General features: G+C 58.2%; 1 protein-coding gene across 1 annotated transcript in view; it reads right to left on the bottom strand.

The window, feature by feature from the left end:
• The window catches only part of CADM1 (cell adhesion molecule 1), a gene marked incomplete at its 5' end in the record, with an annotated part of 159,910 nt that extends 139,584 nt beyond the window's left edge, over positions 1 to 20,326 (bottom strand). Inside the window, one exon of the mRNA XM_082330508.1 lies at positions 20,218 to 20,326. Coding sequence (XP_082186634.1) covers positions 20,218 to 20,326 — 109 coding nt within the window. The remainder of the gene's footprint in view (positions 1 to 20,217) is intronic.
• Between the last annotated feature and the right edge of the window lie 2,822 nt (positions 20,327 to 23,148).

Raw genomic sequence — 23,148 nt, 5'->3', positions numbered from 1 at the left:
TTGTGGTCAACGGGGGGAAATTCCATTTTAAGAACAGAAGCAGCTCCTCCAGACACCACTGTCATTACGCCAACGTCAGTAACGACCTCCAGCCCTCATCTCAGCAAGCTTTGCCAAGCAGCGGCAGCGGAAAGGCGCCCTGTTTAATGGCTGCCCGCGTACTCGGCGCGGCGTGTAGGAATCTGTCCCGTACCTTCCCTCCCCGACCGCGTGGCAACGCCAGAAAAGACGAAGGTTCTCTTCTTTTTCCTGCCAAATGAATTCCCCGAGACTTTCACGGGGCCAGCCTCGTTATCCAACGGAGTGACTCAAGGCTTTCACTCCCATCGCTTGAGCCCACGTCTAAGCAAGGCCCGCCACCAAAGGCGGCGGTTTCATCTCTTCATTCACTCGTTTGCACTCCCAAAGGAGGCAAGGAAGCATGTTAAATACTTACTTTTTTTTTCCCCCAATCACAAAGCATCCCAAAATAAACACGAGAAGGCTGTGACCCACAAAATATTCTTAAGTACTTGACACCAAGTTCCCTGTAAGAACGACACAGATTGCACATTCACAGAATACTGTAACTCTTCGCACATTTTCCAGGCCGTATTTCCAAGAGTTTGCACAGTTTATCCAAAATACGGTGCGACATATAATATACCACCGAAATCATCAACTGCTTGGCCGGACGCACAAGATTTGCTCATTTTCCTTCCAGTCCAAGTTTCAGGTGATTTTCTACATGATTTTTTCAGCCAAACCAACAATAATTTCCTAAATCCCCACAAGAGTTTGAACTATCATCCATTTCGCACTGAGCACTGGCTCCAGAAAACTTGTTCTAGGAGAGTCTATCAGAAGCAACTCTCGAAAGTCAACTTAATTCTTCCCAACTCAACTATAAGGCATCTCCAGCCTCACTGGGGAGGGAGGAGATATATATATAAACCACATATATATCTATCACCCAGGTTGCTCCTGTTTCAAAGGAGCTCTGTCTTTAATCCGGAAGGACCCTGGGTTGCGCTTAGGCAGAAGCTGTCCCTTGTGTTCGGCAGACGATGGCCAATTAGTAAGACCAAACAGGGATGTTTATACGGCCTGTAGACACGCTGGTCAGGCTCAAGCTAGGAAGCCCCGAGGCAGAGATTAAAAGTGCAAAGATACTGCAAGCGGGGAACTCGGTCGCGAGACCGAAAGCCTAGAAACCCGGCCCCGTTAGCCACGCTGCTCGTGTAGCTCCTCGTTTCGGCCCGGCACCAGCGCCCAAAGCAGCAACCCAAGGCCAGAGGACGTCGTTAAGCCACCGTGGCAAGCTCCGGCGCCCAGAGCGAGAGCGTTTTCCTGCAACCAGGCCCCGGTCAGAGCGCGCCGCGGCGCTGACACGGGTGGCGAGCGCCGTCAGGCACTCTGCGTCGGCAGCACTAGTCTGCGTGCAGCTATGACCACGGGGCTGTTTTGGTTTTATGTACAGAGGTTTACTACCACCTTATAAAAGCAGGATTTCCAGAAGGCAAATGGACCGATGTCTCAAAATAGAGTGTTTACATTAACGCTTGGCAAGCAAAGCCCTGCAAACATAGATGAATAGAGATAAGCTATAAAAACACCACGGACATTTACTTGCTGGAATAGTAGCTTGTAATCCAATTTCAAGTCCTTCTGCCAAGTGTTACACACAGCATCTTTGTGTGTGACGATTCCAGTCCTCGTCCCCCACCGCCCCTCAGCGAAGATTAGCCGACAAGAAGAAACGGCAATTCAGAAAGAACGCTCCATTTAAAAAGCCATTTAAAGGGCAAGTTACGAGCTGGGTACATCGGAACCCACTGTCCTTCCATTTGCGGCAACGCTAACAGATCGGCGAAGGACAGTAAGTACTGCCTGAGCGGCAAGCGGGGATGCCGGGGCAAGGGCGGAAAAACAAACCTCTCCACACCTTTCTGCTCTTAATGGAGAGCAAACGGGCTCGAAGGGCTCGCTAGAGCCTTGCCGATGGAGTTACTGCTTTGTAATTAACCTCGCGCGCTTCTTTCGCACACAAAGAGCAGAGCTGCGTAAAGCGAGACCATTTGAGCCGGCTTACCCAAAGCGAAACGGAGAAGGCGCCTGGCGCGGCAGAGCCACCAGGCAGCACGCGGCACCGCGCCGCCCCGCAACGACGCGGTACCAAAGGCAGATCCACAGACGCGAGCTCCGCCGAGAACCGATTCTCAGCACAAACGCAAGATGGTAACACCGAGACTTTTAAAATCTGGCCAGAGCTTTAAGCAGGGGAGGGAGAGGAAGACCAGAGAAATGGTTTCGCAAAGCGGTGTGCCGGCCAGCCATCCCTGGAGCCGAAAATCTCCAGAGGTGTACGAACTGACTGCCCTGCAGCTGGAGGAAAGCCGGACGCCCAGCCCCTGCCCACCACAGCTTCGGCCGCGGAGTCTTCCGGACACGCGTCGCCGGCGCGATACGCAACCTCGCAGCCTGCTGCCGTCAGACCCGCGGCACGGGCGATCCGGCTGCAAGCGCCGACCTTATTCTAGAGGCTTGCGTACTTCTGAAAACTGTTTTAATGGCCCCGATTACGTGGGCTTTTGGTGGGTTTAAAGCTTCTATTTAATTTCACCTGATGCATCGGAAGAATTCTTCTTCCATTTGATTTTAGTTTGACACAACATCGGAGAGATCCATAATTCAGCTAATCACTCATCATATAAACAAAGAAACCTCTTGAGAACCAGAGAGCAACACGTACGTGTATTTGCAATGCATAAGAGGATGGGTTTTTTTTAAATGGTAACAATGCAATCTATTCAGCGTGAAGAGTCTGTGAGGCCAATTAAATACTTTGGGTTCCATAATTATAATTGCGGTAATGAATGGAAAGGATCATTAGAGCCTGCACAATGCACTTCCTATTCAATTCAAGGATTCAGTTCTTGTCTGCTTTCAACTAACCTTTTGTGTCTCTTCATATCAGATCTTGCAGATTACTTTCAGACTATAATAAAAATATCCCCAAATATCCCAGGTAATGTAATACATTAAGCATCCTTTGATTATGCCTACACGCAGTCTACAGAAGGGATTATTCACTAGACCGATAACTCCGTGTTTGTTAATTTTAGATATTCAAGAAACTTCAGCGGGGCTCGGGCCACCATCTGAGCACCCTGGCAAGCCCACGATGGCAGGGGAAAGCCGAAACCTCATCTCCTGGTTTTCTTGAGGGTTTCCCCCCTTAAGAAGGCTCTTCACGATCGCCCCTCGCCTGCGACAGCGGTTTTAGCGAGGGACCCCTCTACCCCGTCTCCTCCCCGGCAGCCGACCAGCGGCCGTTCTCCATGGCGCGCCTGCAGAGACCAGCCTTCGGAAAGTCAAGAGTTGCTCCCAAAGGGGTTAATCCCCCACCGCTCCATTTCAACCCAGGGAAGTCAGACAAATCTTTTTTTTTTTTTTTTTGGTTGGGTTCCTTTGTTGTTTGGTTTGGGTTTTTGGTCAAATATTCTTACAGTTTCCCTAACCTTGGTGTCTATGCTTTGCTGCATTCAACGTATTTTGAGAATGAATCACCTTACAGGAATCCTGTAACTCAGAATCATAGAATTGTTAAGGTCGGAGAAGACCCTTAAGATCATCGAGTCCAACCATTAACCTACCACTGCCAAGTCCACCACTAAACCATGTCCTCAAGCACCAACTTTTGAGTATTGCCAAACTCACCAGAGTTCAGGTACATTTTCTCCCCAGAGAAGCATCATCTTTGGTAAACCTTCCCCAGGGTCTCTCATAGCCAAGATGTAGTACTTGGCACGCAAATGTATTTTGTTATCTGCCGACACCCCACAACCATAATTCCCCGGCAGCTGGCCCGCAGGTGTCAGGAGGGAACTGGGCATCACAGAAGCACCACGGAGATTAGCTTCACCCCCTCCCTTTTACATCATTATTCTTAGGTTTGGCAGGGGAAGCTTCCCCCTAACGTCAGCAGTGATTTTGTTGCTTTGGAGCAGGCCAGCAAGCAGAAGGCGCAGCAAACACGAACGCTGCACCGCGCTAGGCTCCGCGCGACGCGCACGGTGCAAAAGTCATCGGCGTGCACACCTCTCTGGAGAAGAGGAGGCAAACAGAAGCAAAGGCGTCAGCGTTCGAGCCGTCAGCACAAAGGAGGTCTGGGAAGCAAGCCGCCACCCTGCCCGCGCTCCCTCGGCTGCGACGCCGCGCACGCCGCCTTCCCGGCGTGCAGCTGCACCGTCCACGTGCACAGTGCGTACGCCAAAAACATGAGGTGCGGGCCCTAGGCTTTGGAAATACGGTGACACAGGCTGCGCAGGGAGCACGGGAGCTCGTTTCTGATGCCACAGCGGTTTAAAGTCGGTCGAAAAACCCGCAGCTGACACGCACGGACGCCGAGCAAGGCTCCTAGGCGCACCTCGCGCTTCGGAAGGAACCGCGATTCCTCGAGTCACCCGCAGCGAACGGCTCCCCCGTCTCCCGGATTTAAAGACTGCTGACCAAGGCTACAGACCACCTTTGCCTTTACGCCGAACCACTTAGCAAAGTCAATATCTCGCCCGTTCGCCTTGAACGCCGTGCTCCCTAAGCAGAGCAGGCAGCTGCGACGGGAGAGACCGCCCGGGAGAGAAGCGCAACAATGCTGCGAGAGATATTTAAGTTTCTCTGGCTTTCTTTAAAAATATATTCATCCAGCCACAATTTACTGAAAAGGATTGCTTCCTCGCTCCCCCCACGGCCATCAATCTCTTTAGAGAGAACATTACATTACACCCGTAATAGGTTTATGCAACACAGCGCGTATTTGATATGTTAGTCATGTCTCCAAAGCGTTCTTTCCTTCGTTTCCTAAGCTTCAGAGAAGCTCGTTTTCCCTGAAAGAGAAAAGGGTTAACGCTGGGCCAGAGCCGCACACGCACCAATTCCCCCGCTTGTCTTGAGGAAAGGCATAGGAGAGGTTCAAGCAAATCCAGTTTTATGAATTCAAAACTTCAGACGCCACTCGCAAGACAGCAAAGCAACAACCTTCACAGATTCAGAGAGAAAGGGAGAAGTTAAGTTTATTGATGGAGGACCCAAAAAAGGCAGATCCCAATCTGGGCGAGTAAAAAACCTCCCCCAGCTACAACAAATGGGACCCGGAGCAGCGTGGCACTAGTGAGTTACTACAAACTCGAGGAGACGACGAAACCCGCCTCCTTCCTTAGGACTAAAACCAAGATGCTTTTGGACTGCCGCGGCTCATCAGAATCGGCTGAAGAGCCGACCACCTTTGCCAACAAAAGCCCTGGGCATCGTGGCAAAATAAATACGCTAGCCGGCCCTCTTGCAGGACTTCTGCTCTCTTTTCTCTCCGCTACAGGTGAATACGACGTGTGCGAAGCAGCCCGCTCGGCTCCAGCAGCGGCTCGGGCTGGAACACGGAGTTTCATCCCCAGCTCTGCCAGGGCTGCTTCGGACAACTGCAGCCAGCTTGCATCGCTGCTCATGGACGACCACGAAAAACCAGCTTTTGGAAAACCGCCCAAAATCACTGCCTGCCCCCCGAACCTCCGCTGGGCATCGTATCAACCTGAGCACGCCTTCCAGCTACCTACGCTGGCAACTGCTTTTATTTCTCTTAGGTATTCTTCAGAAAAAGACTGATGAAACGAGGCCTCCCCACCCTCGCCTGCTTGAGGATGGCTCATCAAAGGCCAAGAGGAACTCTGCGCGATCACCGGTTACTCAGCTTTCACACTCACCGCCTTCGAACGAGTGCGACTCATACAATTTGTCATCCGGAACGTAACGAGACTCAGCGACAGCCGCATGCGGCGGTGCATCTGCCCGGGATTAATAGAGACCTTTGAAAACCCCGGGCCCGCCGCAGCCCGGTCCGAGCGCGCGCGTGGACACGTTAGTTGATGTTTCCTGTTGACTGAATTAGAGCATCTTTTAATGAGGCTCACTTCAAAATCATTTTAAATCCATTTGCTCGTGTCAACATCAATGTACGCGGCATTATCTACCAATTAGTAAACCGGAAAGTATTCTTCAGATAATCTAAAATCTCAGTAAAATATTCAACGTGTCATTCATTTGCTACAAACTGCCCTATAAAAACAAATTACTGGAACCAGCTGTCACAAAGCAACAAGCGCCTAAGGACGGAGCGCTTTTTAAACCTCGGGCTTTCCAGAAGGTGTCTAAGGCGTCAGCGCTAATACCGGCGTCACGTCTTCATCTCCGGCCGGACTCGGTCATTTCAAACGCTGCCCGTGTCCCGGAGGAGCGGGCGAAGCCACGGCAGGCGTTTATGCCACCAGGAGGATGCGGGCTGCTCCGTCTCGGAGCGCAGAGGGACGTCCCGCCAGCCAGAGGCGAGAGCTGGGAAGGGGTTCGCCCTTCGGAAGGATCCAACGCTGGGGCTTTCGCCTTCTGGCTCCCGGGAAGCATCCCAGCGCGGCGTCCTGAAGGAGAGGCTCGTGACCCGAACCGGGCACCTTCTCAGGCGGCCAGTTAGCAAAGTCTTGCCTGCCTTTCCAGGCTTATTCCAGATTGCCAGATCAAGCGATGGGAAGGTATTTTCCACTAGATCAGGTTGGCAGGGATCTCGAAGGGCTCTCTGCTTCCAAGCCAAACCCAGTGAACCGCTGCCAGGGCTGCAGCTCAGGTAGGGCGCGTTGCCAGCCCCGCACCAGCCCAGCCAAGGACTGCTCTAGAAGGATTTCTAACCCGGCGAAACCCACCCGGCGGGGGCCTTCGGGCCACCGATGGGCGCCGAGCGGCTCCGGGCGAGCTCGCCCGAAGGCTGTGCAGGCCGCGGGCTCGGCGGGGCGCGGATCGCTCCCCAGCCGCAGCGTCACGCACCAGAACCACCCCCGCATCGTCCGCCCTCACCCACTCCCTGCCAGCAGCGGGGCCGTAAGCGGGGGAAAAGGAGGACTCTGCACGCCTTTGCAAAAACATGGCAAAAACGCCTTTTTTTTTTTTTTAACTCACAAGAAGAAAAAAAAAAACCTTGGTTTTCCCTAAATTTTACAAGCGAAGGAAGGGCGGCTTGGAGGGAGGTTGGTTTGTTTTTTTTTGTAATCTCGGGAGTGTGGCAGAGCAGTAAATCTTGCATTATGCTCTGAAGAGCATCAGGTCGGGCCTTCATTTTGGTCTCAGATTAGACTCCTGAAGCAATGCATCTTCCATCGCGGAGGCCATTACCAGCACAGTTTTCCTTCATTTTGGACCGCTTTACCCCCGATTGCGTTATCAAACCTACCTCCAACCCTCCCTCAGCTTCTCACAGAGTCATCGACCGCAGAAGCCAAAAGCCCAAAAAGCAGGCGCTGCCAAGGCAGGGCCAGCTCTCCTCTGCAGCCTGCCGTCCCGATGCCGCCACGCGCTGCTCTGCTCGTCAGCGGCGTTACTTGTCAGTACTATTTGTCCCTGTGCTCAGCAAGGTGACAAAATTCTCCGATTTAAATCACGCCGTATTTTGACAGTTCTCCCGCTTAAGACGCCCGGATCCCTGAAGAATCCCCGCCGCGCGTCCGGCGGGGCCGCCCTGACGAGGACCCGGCGCCGGGGCCGTGCTGGAGCCAGGACGCTCCGCAGCACCGGCGGCTCCGCCACGGCAGCAGCGCCAGCGCCCCGCTCGCTTCTGCCCCAATTAGCACCTCGACGCCAGGTGCAGATTAAGAAGCCGGCAGCAAAGCCGAGCGACTCTTGCAAGGAACGAATCCTGCAACAAGGGTCGTACCCCAAGAACGCTTAGGTATTTGCCTGGGATTCAGGCCGATTAAACCAGCCGCAGCAACCCGCCACAGCAAATTAATGCTACAAGAGCCCGAGAATGATACAGCAACCGGAGGAGGAACGCGGACGCGGGCTTGAACCGCGCTGCAGTAGATGGGGAGAAAACCAACCTTTCCCATCACGTTAAAATCCCGTGATCCGCTAGGATCTCAAATTACTGTATGCAAATCTTGGCAACTTAAAGGCATTTATAACATTCAAGTAAACCGGTCCATGAATATTGAAAAATGCTTAAGTGCTAAGTTAAATGACAATTTTCAAAACACACCAAGGAAATCTGATCATAACAAACCAGTCCCACGAAATACCGTATCTATCATCAACTTTTTAATTACCAATTGATCAACATGTAGACAGTGTAATAGCTTTCAGCTTTTAATTACTGAACTATCAAAATTCCAACCAAAAAAGGAACCTCCCGAGATGAAACTGTAATGCTTGATTATTCATTGCTACATAATGAATGATTTGTTTTTAAACAAGATGTCAAGTTCCTCCTGCAATCCATCTGGATGTGTGACTCTGCAAAGCTTACGCTGCCCATGCTAAGTGCTCAGGGTTCCTCTTCTCCCTTTTCTCCTGACCCCACGAGCCAAGATTTTTTGCGCTTTCCCCCCCTTAAGGCAAAACAGTCCTGAGTCGAGGGGCTGAAAGGCAAACGGAGCGCCAAACCGCGCTACCGCCCCAGACGAGCCGCTCCGTCTCCCAGCGCGGGGACGGGCTCTGCCCGGGAGGGACCAGATCCTCCCTCCGACTCGCCTGCGCTCCCGAGGAAGCGGCTCCGAGCGAGAAACACGTCCACCGAGCGGCGGGCACGCAAGCGCCGCTCCTCGTTTCGCGCGCGCAGGGCCGGCGAGGGAAACCGGCGAGCGCGGGGGGGTCCGCGGCCGCGCAAAACCCGTCACGTCTCTCCTCTCCCTCCGCACGCAACACGGCCGGCTTCTCCCTCCCCGTGTCTTTTTTCACGTAATCACCACCACCACCTTCAACTACCCCAAAACCTCAAATCACACCACCACCACCCCCCCAATTTTCATTTCGCCTGACCGAACGCACAAGAACCAAAGATTTTCGGCAGCGCGAAGCCGCGCCGAAGGCTGCAGAGGGCCCTCTGCGATCCAGGCCCCCCGGCAAGGATCTTGCCAAACCCAGGCTTTTTGCACCCAGAGAGACGCTTCCCAGCAATACTCGTTTGCAAACGCAAGGGACCTAGGTGGGAACGTAAGGCACTCTGGAGGCAACACTGCTAAACAACGGTAGCTCAAGCAGAGCGTAGTAGTCAATTAAAAAGAAAGCACCGGCAAATAACGCATTTGTTCCTTCAACCCCAGTGGCAACAATTAACATCGCTCATCCCGAGCCCCCGGTGCACAGCCTCACAGATCTTTTCTCTGCATATCATCCCCAAGTACTTATTCCACGTGACGGCGTCTGTTCCCGCGAAAGGACGGGACCGAGACCCTTTTGTCCTTCCTTCGCCGCAGCCTGGGGGCCCCAGTTGCGGCCAGACAAGACCCGACACGGCTTCCCCCACCTCGCCCGCTCCAGCCACGCCTGGGGTCCGGTTTTACACGGAAACCCCAAGCCCGTTTCACGCGCTGCCCCGGCGAGCTGCTCGCATGCAGAGCTCGTACGCGTTTTCACACAAGAAATTCAGTAATCAGTCCAGTAGCTGTAAGCACTTATGACAACAGTATCTATCAACACTTCCCATATTTACAACTAAATCATGCAAATACGAGTCAGCTCTCCCCTGCATGCCGATAATCTGGACAAGCGAAGGCTGACAAAAGCCACTCCAAGAGGAGACCGAACACGCAAAATCCTGCACGGCGAGGCACAAGCAGCGATCGCGCCGGTGAAGCCGCTGCAGGCAAGGAGAAACCGGGGCCGGGGCTGCGCCCTGACCGCAGAGCCGAAGGACGCGGCCGGGGCTGCGCGTACGAGCACCGACGTGTGCGGCAGCGGCCCAGAGCTCGGCTTCTCCTCCACGGGATCCGTGTATTGTCCGGAAAAACAGGGACGAGTCGCTTCCATACCTACCCGGAGCTCTTCGCTCTCTATCTGCCTTTGAATTCCGTATAAACCCTAGGAGCCAATTTAAAATTGAGAGGTACCCGTTGCAGAGGTGCTCTTTCCCCCCCTGAGATTTACTGGCTTTTTCTGCTTATTAAACTGATAAAAATGACTCTTCAGCCAGTTCGTTCAAACGCAACTTCCACAGGGGTTTAGGCAGGCCATTTCCTAGATGTTTATAAACTGACTGAGCAAGGAGAAGTTACTCTGTAACTAACACGATTTTTTGGCACAACAAAATAACTCGGTTATCAAAACTTTCACCTTGCTTTGGATTGCATCTTTAATTAATGGCCGCCAGTTTCCTCCACTGCTACAGAGAGGCCCTATGTGGAGCAGAGCCGAGCCTTTCCAGAGGCTTCCCCCGGGAATTGGGTGACAGCCTGCGGCGCGAGGCTCGTCCTTCGGGCAGCGAAACCCGGGGGGGGGGACGACACCCACAATCCCCACCGCTTCCCACCGACACCCCCCTCGCCGCGGCAAAACGCGCTCGGCCCCACGAGCGCGGGACGCCCACTCCATCGGCCGGTCTGCTGGGCTCTCCCCAGGAAGAGAGGCCGATCACCAGGCTTAAAATAGCTTTCTAATCCTTGATTATTTACCGCAGGATAAATTAAGCCACTCCCTGCTCGAGGACAGGATTTATACAGATCAACGGGGAGAGGACGGGAGAAGGAGGTACCGTGGGCTCAGCCCGCAGCGCGGGGAACCCCAGCCCTGCCGGCCCCCCGTTATCGCTCGGAGTCAGAGCGGCCCTGGCCGTCGCGGAAACCACGGCAGAGTCGCGCCGAAGCCCGCTCCGAGGGGCGGCTACTGGCGCCGTGACGCTTCCTGCTGAAAACCTCCGCGGCGTAACACCGGCGGGAAGATCACGCTCCGTTTTAAGGCTCGTTATTTGCGCCTACCGCAAGTTTCTGTCACCCTCTAGACGCGCGACGCTGTTCCACCGACACCACCTCGCCGCACGTGGCCACGCGCTCCCCGAGGGTTAATTCCAGGAGTCCCTACAAACGCCGGCCGCAGCCCGGCGACGCACCCCAGTCACCCGCAGACGCCGACTTTCGTTCTCTTCTCCTGCCTCGGCAGCCTTGCACGTAAACCCAAAGAAGTCAGATTTTTGGGGGGTGCGGCACGTGAGTGGGGAGGAGAGGAAGAAACGGCGGATCGGGAACACAACGCATAGTCCACCAGATATTTACTCTTGCCAGGAATTAAAAAAAGTCAAGCTACAGGAAACGCTGAAATCGCATTTAAGCGCTGGCTGAAGCCAACCTCCCCCGTCGCAAACAGGAACGAGACCGGCACGCCTCAACACAAAACTGGAAAAGCACCCCGAAGCAGACAGCCTGGCCCGCCGTACCACGTGCGCCTTCCAGAGCCGCGCGCCACGTACGTCGCGTCGCGCTAACGGGCTCGAAAACTTGAGATCCAATTCAGCAAAGAGCCTGGAGGAGAGAGTCATCGTATGATCGTGCATCCGCAATTCTCCCAGAGGGATTTAAAAGCTACATCGTTGGTCTTGCTATAAACCCTCTGTTTACAAGGCTCTATATATTCCTATATAGCAATAAATGATTTGCCGCCGAGTATTTTCTTCATTTCTTGTCTGCAAGTTACTCCCCCTTTCCCTGAAGATGTCCAAAGGGAACAGCGTTAATCTCCTTTCTATCCCGCTTTAATCTTCGCTCTTACCGAGAAAAGATGCGACTGGGCTGCACACGCTGGCGAAGCAATACCTGGCAGCCACGGATTCAGGGCGAGTTGATTAAACGTGTACGTTCTGTTAAAGATTATATGGAACGATTAAGAGTATAAGACCTTTAGATCGAACGAGAAGCTGTTAATGCGGACAGAGCTCAAGAACCTCAGCGTGGGAGGGTCTTTTAGCAGTTCTGCCTACTGGGTTAATGAGCGATGCCTCTTTCGGAGCCACTTTCAGACCCGAAGCTGAGCAAGGAGGTGGAAAAACGGTCCTTAACTGCGGTACGGCAGAAAAAAGCTGTTGCGTTTCACGACCCTACAGATAACGCTCTCTTAACGACGCAGCGCAAGTCTTCGTTTTGAGCCGTCGGTAAACTGCCAGAAAACGAAGGCCAGAGGTGAAAAGTTGAGTGACGAAGGAGAAATTACGCTCGGTTTTTACGCACCCAGAAGAATCTTTCCGTGCCTCCACGCCTCAACGGTGACTACGGACAGGAGGCAGGAGCAAGCTGAACGGGTCCTGCCTCATCCCTACCAGGAGTCGCCGTAAGCATCCACGCGAGCCGGAGATCAGTGGCATGCCGCCCCGCTCCGGGCGGGGATCTCCGCTTCCCACTCGTCCGCCAGCAGGCACCGAGGATGGGCATCCTCCTCGGCATCCTCCTCTGCTCCACTACCCACGTCCAGGAGAAGCGATGTGCGGGGGATCAGTTTGCAGGAGAGCCAAGGAAGCACCGGCTGGCTCAGCAGGGCGCCTTATTATGGCCCAGCTACAGCCACTGCGTCCTGGAAAAGCAGGCCGGCTCCCAACAGTCCTAACGAAGCCCAAGCATCCTCCACAAGCTCCGCGTGACAAAGCCGCGCTGACTCGATGACAAGCGTTCACGGTTTGATGTTTGCCAACCGGCTTTCCACCCAACGCCACGAAGCCCAGTCAGGCTGTCGTCGGGAAACGGTAACAAAACCCGGCGTCGCTCGGGATCTCGGCAACGTTACCAAGTTATCCAGCAGCCTTCCCCCGGTTAAGGCAGGAAAAGCGATCCAGGCACGAACGCTTTGAGAGAGCTGCTGACACCTAAACCAGCGCGGCATACTTTCTTGTTAAAAAGAGCTCCTGCAGCGCGCGGCAGCGCCTGTCCTCGAGTCGGCCAGAAAGAGCATCTAACGCTACACAGACTGGGGAAAGCGGGAGGGGCGACTCTTCGGAGCATCCCTGCTTCTGCTGAGCTTCTCGTACCATAACCTACGTCCACGTTAGCTAACGTGGCTAACGACATGAAAGAGGCGAGTAATCGGAGCACAAGCAGATAGCTCCAATCACGTTTTCAAGCAAAATAGCTTAGAATGCAAATCCAAAACAAACCAAGCAACAGTTCTCAAAACGCAAATATTCCAGGTCTTCGTTACAAGGAAACCAGCTAGAATTAGCTGACCCACCTCAGAACCCAGCTGCACGGAGCGATACAGGGTTTCTGTGTTTGTCCCGTATGCTGGAGCAGCTTGGGTTCGTCCAACACCCACTTCACCGCCCCAATGGATTATCCGTGGCCTAACAACACACCTTACCTGCAGCAGCGTTGAAAAGACCCGATCAGCATCTTCTAGAGCAGCGCTCCCGAAAGCGAGCCATCTTAACCGCAGCGGCCAGCAAGAGGCTCAGCATCGACGAAAACAAGACTTGCCATTCTTCTCCAAACCCCAACGACTTGAACTAATCCATGCAAGATGCCTGAGCCAACCCAACCGGGTAACCAGAGGCACCGCAGCTTTGCAACCGCACGGGCGAGTGAGTGTTTTGATACTACGGAGCAAACGTTAAGGACCGAGGTGGACGTCCACGTGCCCCCGCCAGCGCAGAGACGACCCTGCCTACAGAGGAGAAGTCGTCGCAGCTGAGCCGCAGACCAGGGCCGGCAGCTTCCCCCCCGGTCTGACCCGGCCGCACCGTTTCAGCGCCTTTCGGCTGCTGCCCCGAAGTCATCCCGTCCCACAGCAGGGCGGCGGGGTGGACGACGGCTTGCAGGAAAGCCACCGCGCCTTCTCAAGGTCAGGGACGCAGCGGCGTCCCGACTGCATCTCAGAGCAGCGTTACCGCGGTGAAAGGCACAAAGCGAGCGCTCGCTCTCTGCAATTAGGCGTCAGGGACGAACGTTCCTCTTCGCAGCTACAAAATAAGGGCCAGGAGGGTACAAGACACCTTTATTTTCGCGCGTTAGCCCAGAGGCTGCGCGCAACGCTCAGGCTGCGCAAAGGAAGTTTTCCTTCCAGCCCAATTTTAGCAGAGCCCTACTTTGCTGCAACCCCAGCTCCAAAGCTTAACGTCAGTAATATTTAAAAGTCTTCTGCGAGGGAAGCTGCCAGGCAGCCTCATTTAAAAACAGAAAAGCGGCAACAAGCAGTTTCTTCGTGCTTGATCCGATTACTCTGATCTCTCTTTTGATGCTGCAGACTCCGACTCGTATTTCTATTACTGCAGGGGGGGAGCAGGGGAGGGAGGGGAATGTCACTTGGCTGCTTGATGTTTCTTTCTTCCCCGTCACACTTCGGAGAAGGGATAGATGCGGCAGAGCGCTGGAACACGGCGGACGAGGGGTCTGGGACGCACCCGCCTCCCAGGCGGAGACGTCGGGCAGGCTGGGGGTGCCAAGGGCCCCATCCAGCCACCGCTCGCGGCGACGGTGGCCTCCGACCTCTCTCGCCGGAGCTTGCCAAGTCCCGGTCTGGTCTCGTGCTGTGTGGGAAGAGAGGGTGTCTATAAACAGCGTTACCGCTCGAACAAAAAGGCATGTTCCCGCATCAAATTTTGAGCTATCTTAGGTCCAAGCTCACGAGAGTCATCGCGTTTCGGCTTCGTCCTCGAGTACATCTTTGCGAGCGGGAGACCGCCACCGCCAGAGTCCACCCCAGAGAGGACCGACCCGAGAGACCTGCTGAGGCCCCGGGGAGCACAACGGCATCTCCATTCTGGAAGCAGGCCTTCGAAGAGATTGTAAATCAGATTCGAGCGCTTACTAACGCTGCTAAAAAAGGGCACGGCAAGATCGGAGAGGTTCATTCGCAGCCGTAAGCTGAACCCGGGGCTTTAGATACCCGGCACCTGCCAGGCCCCAGCGTAACGTTAGGAGGCAACGCCGGTCCCGTGGGCATCCTGGGCCGGCAGCTGCACTCGCCGCTCCGCAGGCAGCGCTCGCCGTCCGCCATCGCTTCCACCGCTGAGCCAAGGACCCCAGACCAGGCAGGGCAAGCGCCGTGGTTTTGCCGTCCCACTGAAGAACCGCGCCAGGAACGTTACTGCTTAGGGCAAACTTCACAGCCGGGCTTGGCGGGGAAGGCAAGTTTCTAACACAACATTGCCCGCTGCCAAACGCACACCTGGGTTTTAAAAAGCGCTCACCACCACGTACTGCTAAGAGCCTGTGCTCTCTTCAGCGTTTGCAGCGGACCGGCACTGCCGGCGAGAGGAGCGGGGGGCGACAGGGACCTCGCTGTCGAGGCAGGACCCACAAAAACAGGTAGTGCTACTCCAGAAGGCAAAACCCAAGGCAAACCCATCGCGGACCTGCCAGGAGGCAGCGCCTACGCCTGCGACCGTCGGCAAACGGACAACACCGAGAAGCTGCCAGCATTTCCAGTGCCAAAAAGTACCCAAAACCTCAAAACTAAAGGGATTTTTTTCAGTTCAGCTACAGCCCACAGAAGTTTGCTATTTCTGAGCAAAGAGATGCGCTTAAGTGTCACTTTGATCCTTTATACCGGCATCTTAATGGGGTCTCAACTCTCATAATAGATTCACCTTGAGAATTCAGTAAGGTCGGAATGTTTTTAACGCTCAAGTTTTTGAACCACAGAAGAACGTAATCAATTAAAGCCAAACCGCAGGGTAAAAATAGCACGCTGGCCCAACCCCACAAAGGGACGCCGTCGATTTAAAATAACTGGGCGTGCAGGCCAACAGAAGTTCCTGGCTCAACCCAGTCGAGTGTTTTAAATACAACAAGAAAGCCACCGACCACATACAGCGGGCGAGCACGTGGTAAGAGATGGGCATCGGTCACGAGCACCACCGCTGCTCCTCGCGTATTTTTATCGCTCGCCAGAATATAATTGGCACGGGTGAATCGGACTGACCCGAAAGCCAGGTTTTCGAGAGTCCCGTACCGCACCCTCCGCAGGGCTCCCCGACATCTGCCTCCGTTGCCGAGGTGAGACTTGAGGCGAGAACCCCACGGGCAACGGAGCGGGAAAGACGACGAGTTCAACGGGTAGGCGAGGAAGGAGAAAAACTGTTGTTGTGGCAAAAAAGGCTGAGAGAAGCCAGGCGGGCGCTAGTCAGGCGCAGGCACGGGTCGTCGGAGGAGCCAGCCTGCGCCCGCACGGCTTGCAGCCCCTCCTGCAGCTTTCTGCACGGTTAAATTAAAAACTGGAGCAGCTAAACTCAGCCCACGGCTCAACCGCAACCGCCAGCTCATCTCGGAGCAACGCGGGCCAGCTACCACGCACCGACGTGCGCCCCGCCGACAAGCTCCCCTCTGCTTCAATTACCGAAGTTCTGATTGAAGCCTCGTGGCAGTTTCCTTCAAAAAAACGCCTGCCACACATGCAAAAGCCACCCTCCCTCCCCAGCGCGCTCCCCTCGACGCCAAAGCGTCCAAGCCAGCGCTGGACGACCTTCAAAGCGCTCTGTGGCGGAGCTCCCCATTAACCACAAGGGCAGCTGCTAGCTGCAGCGTGCAATTAAATCGCCGGGAAAGCGACTGATTTATGAAACTTAAACAAGTACATACCACTGGTAATTACCACATTCCACCTAGGGTCTCTCCTTCATTGCAGGTTTCCAAACAGCCTCTTTACTTAGTGCTGGCGGGTTTGCGCCGCCAGAGAACAGCACGCAGTATTCCCCGGAGAAACAAACACAGCTTCCCCCCCGCCCCGCAGCATCCAATTTCTCAGAAGAGACACAGATTGCGCGTCCAGCTTTGCTTGTGCTCTTAAGCCACTGCAGGAGTGTTTGCTTACTGGCCGAATTCCAGCTACAGCGAGCGCTGCAGGCTCGCAGCCTGCGCCGCGCTCTCGGCCTCCGGAGGCTGCTAAAATCCCATCGCCCTGAACCGCGGAGGGAAACTTCACGCTCCGGACACGGGGAGCCCCTGCGCTCGAGACAGAAGTACTGCCACGTGCTGCCAAAAACCAGAAGAGGCACAGGTTGTCAAAACCCCTTTTAAAAATATGAGAATAACCTCTACGAAAAGCGGCGTTAAACAGAAACGCCTAGAAAAACCTGCCTACGTACAACATCGGGGAGTATTTCTTTTGAGCAAACGCGTTCTGAGGAGCGTTGAAACGGTCACGGCAAACAGACGGCGTATCCGAGCCGAGGGAAACGTTTTATTCCGGATGGCCTCAGGCAGACGCGGGGTTAAAGAGCTGACCCATTTTTAGTCCGGCCATAGGGCAGAGACCACGTCCGCAGCCATCGAACCTGTCTTTAGCCCTGGCGCGGCCGGAGGAAGGCACGCCAAGCCACCCGGGGTGACTGACTCAGAGCGCCGCGGTTACAAAGCCGCCTTTATTTGCGCACCCAGGAAAGACGGCGAAAGGCAAACAAAGAAAACAGCAACGCAGCACCAGCAACGCAGCCGCTGATAAGGCCCGGGGTCCCCGGAGGAGCCCAGCTCCTCGCTCCAGCCTCCCGGCCGCACGGCTGGGAGGCGGACGGCAGCAGCGGCCGCCGGTGCCGAGGAGCATCCCGACGGCCGGGAGGTCTCGACGGCGGCCGGCCGGCCAAAGGTGCTGCCAGCTGCCCCCTCCTCCGCGCGGAGCGTGCGTGGAGCTACGTCCCAGTCTTCCCGTCTTCGGGAGCCACGGGAGCCGCCTTGGCAGTGGTTCCCGAGCCAGATTGTCGTGCTTGTAAACCTGCGCTCAACTGCCTACGTGCAAGACAAATGAGCCCAAGCTGCAACCCAGATGGGTTCCTTTATTTACCAGCCCCTTCCTTGCAACGGTCCTCCGGTGTTTGCATCGCATGCAGAACGCAACCGTGTGTTTTTCAACGCCAGGGCTGAGCCAAGGCTGGGCGAAGCCGCCGCAAATCAGGAGGCTCGCCTTGCTTGCGTGCAAAAGCTCCTTAGACGCTCGCTCCGTATTTACAAAGGAGCCCGGCTCAGCACAGCCTCAGCGGGAGCGCTCGCCGCGATCGAGAGGGTCTCTCGCTGGCCTGCCGCCTACGGGGCTCGTTTGATGTCGGCAGACACGGAGACGACGAGCGCGACCGCCTCTCGTCCGGCCCATCGCACCTCTGTGCCGCGGCCGGGCTGCAGCCCAGCGCCGACGCCGCCTCTGAACGCCTCCCGCGGCTTCGGCTGAAAAGTTATTCTCCCTGCGCTGCCGTGCGAGGCTGCTCTGCACCGTCGGACGGGTGCCGCCTCCCACCCCGGGGCCGACTGCCTCTCGGTACCAGCCGAAACCGCTCCTCAACTCTCTCCCGGCTTCGCAGGGGTGTCGTGAAGTTTCGTTAACTGTAAAGCACCGAGATCAGATGAAAAGGTGCCACAGAAACGCGCAGGTTCCTCTCGAGGTACCGGCTTAGTTTGAACCCAGCCCAGCTGCTGCCTATCGCCGTTCCAATTACCCCTGCCCGAAGCGGGCAGCCGAGCCGTTGCCCCACGCTCCAAAGCGCGCCCCGGATCACGGGACGCCACCGCGGCGGCGATACGGCGCTCGCACCGTCGCGCCCCGGGTAGCAACCCCGGACGACAGTGCTCTGCAATCACCGCCAGGCGTTTTCTGCCACAAGGCTCATTTTCTCTTCCAAGACTACCGAAGCTAACAAATCGATAGCTTGAAAAGGTGGGGGAAAACAGGGAGGGAAAAAAAAAATAAAATTAAAAAAAAAAACAAAAACAAAAATAAAAAAAAAACAGAGTTCTTCGGCCTTAAGGAAATTTGGAAATTTTGTCTAAAAGGCAGTACAGCAGGAGGTCCAGGGTTTCATCCTGCGGTTCACGACGGAGCACCAAAACCACGAGATAGCTATCTGCTACCAACAGCGTCGCAATCTCGGTTCGCAGCGTGCGGTGCTTTTCCCCGTCGGAAAACCCCAACCGCAGAGGTCGGTTTGGTTCAGCATCCGACCCTGCTTTTGTTTCCCTTCGGCTGCTTCGCTACCCCACATCGCCTCGTTATGCCCATCAGCTGGGCGGCGATTAACAGCCTTACCCTATCGGAGGATCACGCCAGCCCCGAGTCAAAAACAGCTCTGCAAAAACCGGGCTGGAAACGCCAGGCGAGGCGTTAGAGTCGGAGAGCAAAACAAAGGACGAAGGCGGCTGTCCTGCCACAGGGCTCGTGTTTTCACTTCGGGCGCCTCGCGAGGACAGGGCCCCCGGCTCCGAGCGGCGGGCAACTCCCCAGGCACCGCGCCGAAGCCCCGCAAAGAGCCCCTTGCGACAAGGCAGCGGGAAAAACCAGGAGGAGACGGCGGCGACCACGCAAACACCCGGGCGGCTGCCGCCAGGCGCCGGGAGCCGCACCGCCGCGGTGCTCCGGCGGCGGGCGGAGCGGGGCCGAGCCGGGGCAGCCCGAACCCGGGCGGGGCGCCGCCGAGAAACGGGGCCGCTTTCGGCGTCGGAGCCGGCCCCCGGGCAGCAGCCCCGGCCGGGGGGCGCCGACCCCTCGGCAGAGGGCGAGGGAGCCGAGGACGCCGCCGTCCTGCCGAAGCGGCCGCCGGGGAAGGCGCCTACGGCGCGCCCCTGAATCGGGCTCTTTGTCCGGCCGCGCCGCCCGCTGCCGCGTCCCCCCGTCCCCCTCCGCTGAAGGCAGCGGAGCGTCAATGGCCGCCTTGTTCCGCCCCGGGCGCCCCGGGCGCACAATGCCCGCTCCCCTCGCCGCCCCGGCCCGTAAATGGGGCCTTGTGCCTGCCGGCGACGCGCCGCCCATGCAAAGCACCGTCCGGGAGTCCCCCAGCAGAGCCGCCAGACCCGAGCGCCGGTCCCTCCTGCGGCCACGCCGCTCAGTGCAGGGGCGCGGCGGGGCCGCCGGGAGCCCCCCGGGGCGCGGAGGGGGCCCCCATCGCCGCGGCGGCTCCGCCGGCCGGCGGGGGGGAGGGGGCTGCTCATCACCTGTAATTAACGCCCGCCGCACCCGAAGCGCCTCAGCCGGGCGCTGGCGGCCGGGAGGGGGCACCGCGCCCGCTGCTGCCGGGGGGGGGGGGGGGGGGGGGGGGCTCTCGGCGCGGCGGCCGGGGGAGGGCGGCCGGCGGCGCCCGGCAAGTTGCACTCGCGATTCCAACAGGTTCCCCGCTCCCCCGGCGCCGCGCCCGCCCGCCCGCCGGTGCGGGACCCCCGCCGCCGCCGCCGCGGGGAGGGCGGGGGCGGGGGGCGCGCGCGGCAATTACTTTTTAATTGCGAGGCGGCTGGATGAGCCCGCGGGCAGCGGGGAGAAGCCGCTGCCATGGCAACCGGCAGCCCGCGCCGCGCCGCCACGCACGGGCGGCCGCTCCCCGCCGCCGCGGGGCCCCGCTCGCCCCCCGGCGACCCCCGGAGCCCGCCGCGCCCCCCCCGAGCGGCGCCCCCCCCGCCCCCCCGGGCCGCGCCCGGACCCCCGCCCGCCCTCCCCGCGCCCCGGCGGCGCCCCCCGGCGGCGGGGCCGGCGCCCCCCTACCTCTGTGGACGATGGCGGCGGCGGAGAGCAGCAGCAGGAGGAGCGGGAGGAGGCCCGGGGCGCCGGCGGCGCAGGCCGCGGGGCCGCTGCGCTGGGCGCCTCCCGCCATCGCCGGCACCTGCTCCGCTCTGCCCGCGCCGGCCGCCGCGCGCGCCGCTAATGAGATGCGCCCGCGTCAGCGCGGCGGGGGGCGGGGCGCCGCCCAGGCCCCGCCCCGCCCCAGGGGCCGGGGGGAAAGTGCCGGCCGCGGCGCGGGGCGGCGGGCGCGCTCCCTGCCTCCCTCCCTCCCTCCCTCCCTCCCTCCGTCCGTCCGTCCGTCCCCGCTCCGTCCCCAGGCCGCTGGAGGCGGTGTTGAGCCTTCCCCGGCTCCGGGGGGCCGCAGCCCCCGGGGCCCCACAGCCGCCGCCCCGGCCACCAGCCCTCGCCGCCGGGCTGCGGCCGCGGCGCGGGTCCCGCCGAGCCACTTAACGAGGAGACGGCGGCGACGGCCCCGCCGCCACCGCTAAGCCGCGCCTCCGTAAGCCGGGACGAGGCAGGCTCGTCCCGGCCGGCCAAGGGACGGCGCCCGCCCGCCCGCCCGCCCGCGCAGGGGACGCCGACGGCGGCGGGGCACCGGCGGGGCTCCGCCGCGTCACCGCGGGCGGGCGAGGCGCCGGGGCCCCCCGCTGCCCCCGGCCCGCCGCTCCGAGCGCCCGGGGCCGGCGCCGAGGCAGAGCCGAGCGCTGGGACGCGCCGTCGCGGCCCCGAGCCTGAAGGCGGCCCGCCGTCACCCCGCCGCCGCCCCAGCGCCGCTCCTTCGGAGGCGCCCGGCAGCGGCCCCCGGGCGCCCGGCAGCCCGGCCGGGCGCCGCTCCCTCCCCTCCAGCGGCGGCCACCCGCACCGAGCTTCGGGCCACCGTAACCATCCGCCACGGCAGCTCGGGCCCCCGGCAAGTCCCCGTCCCTCCAGCAGGACCCGAGCGCCGGGAAGCAACGGCTCGGGCCCCGTTTGCCGCCCCGCCACCCCGTTTCTCCGTTTTTAATTACGCGCCTTCGACCCTTTTGCACAATATCGTACACGGTGACCCGCCGCGGCTCAAACGTCAAACTGAAAGACAACCCGTATTAACTAAAAAGGTTTATAATAATTTAAGTATTCATAGGGCGCAGAACAATAAGTAGTGGGAAATACAATTTGCATAATAAATATCAATAGCACAACAGCTAAAACAAACCGTGACAAATTATCTGCTGCTAAATGACCGGGAGATTATGGAATGCAAATTGCAAATCCTGAACTCTAGGAAATGCCTTCCCTAACCTCCCGCGCCTCGTTCCGCAGACAAAAAGGGGCTCGAGATGTACGAAACCTGGCCGCGTTCCTGCTGGAAACATCTTATTGCGTTCCATTATGCATCAACTTTAATTTCAAGAGGAAAACGATTTCCTCTGTCCTGGAAGCTTAGCCTTAGATTATTTGTCACAGCGTGTTTAGCAGTTATGATATTGAAGCGCGAGCCCCGTTGGCAGTGATTGAAAGCTGCCTTAAATCGAGTCGCAGGCGGCCGGGGCCGGCAGCTAATACGGGAAGGGTGGTGGGAGCCGGGGGCAGACGGGGCGACCCGGCCACCGGTACCGCCGATGTAATCGCGGCCGTTACACGACAAGGCTGCTCCCCAAGCGCCACGTCCCGCTGGCAAGCGGCCGCGCGCTTCTGAGCCTCGCTGCGACCCGTCTCCCGAGGGAAGCCGCCAGGAGATGGAGGACGCTGGAGAAGCGCTCTGCGCCCGCTCCGGAGGCCAGGCTGGGAGCCCTCGACGGCCCTCGGGTGTTTCGGTACCTACAGACGTCGCCCCGGCACGCGGCGTCGGGGAGAGGAGCGCAGCCCGTGGCAGGGGACCGCGGTCGGGGCCCTGCGCCGCTGGCGCCGTGATGCCGCAGCGGCACCCTGTCCCCCCGCCCGCCCGAGGGGCGAGGGCAGGCCGCTGGCTGCGGGCTTACAGGCAGCCACGCGAAAGATCACGTCCCCTCGGCTGCTCGGGCAGGGGCTGCGAGCAGCGGGAACGTCTCCCCGGAGCCTCGCCTGCGCCGCTCGCGGAGATCCCTCGGATGTGTCAGCCCTGCTCCCCCCAGCCGCAGCTTAGCACAGCTCAAAGACCAGATGGTGTTTTTGCATTTTAAAACCGATAATCAATTGTTTGGTAATTCAGCTTTTAAATCAGGAGCAGAAACGAACTTAAAACCAAGAACTCCAATCTGCGGTACGCTGGCAGAGACAGAGCCAGGCCCACGGCTTAAGCACGCGCCTAAGGAGACGGGCAGGAGCAGAACGGCACGGTCAGCTCGCACCCTGCCTTCCCGCACCACAGCCCGCGCTCGGCGCGTTCTGCTGTGCCCCGCGCGGCGTTCGGCGGCACGGCAAAGCCGTAGCTACGCGGATGAGCGGCAGTCGCCGCCGACGCATCGGGCCGGGGAGCGAATCCGTCCCGGTGCGCAAACCCGTCCCGGCGCAAGTCCCACCGCTGCCGGGAACGGCGTTGGAGGACACAACGTCACCTGACTCGCGGGTGATACCGAGTAACCAACATTAATCATATCCGCCACAGAAGATGTTCCAGCAGAAGCTGTTTTCGGGCGGTTTACCAAACCGGCGATCGATCGCCTTTTATTCGTTTCCCAAAGACAGGCAAAGGGAACCAAGATTGCTCGCTAGCCGCAACGGCTTTCCGCCGAGCCCCCTAGCTTTGCCCCTCATTCCCTGCAGGAACCCAAGAAGGGAAAAGAACCCAAAGCAGCCCACGCTTCCCGCGCTAGAAAGGGACGATAACGCAGAACGCATTTCACTTTTGCAGGTACTGCGGGACTTGCCATCCTTAGGCGGCTCTTTGAGCCTTGGATTAAAGGTGCTATAGAGACCGAGACCAAAAAGATTCCTCGGTGAATGGCAGCGTCT

This window comes from Platalea leucorodia, assembly GCF_965183815.1.
Source record: "Platalea leucorodia genome assembly, chromosome: 20".
NCBI classification, from domain to species: Eukaryota; Metazoa; Chordata; class Aves; order Pelecaniformes; family Threskiornithidae; genus Platalea; species Platalea leucorodia.
Note: the sequence above shows the minus strand (reverse complement) of the source record. Positions and strands in the feature narration are given on the sequence as shown.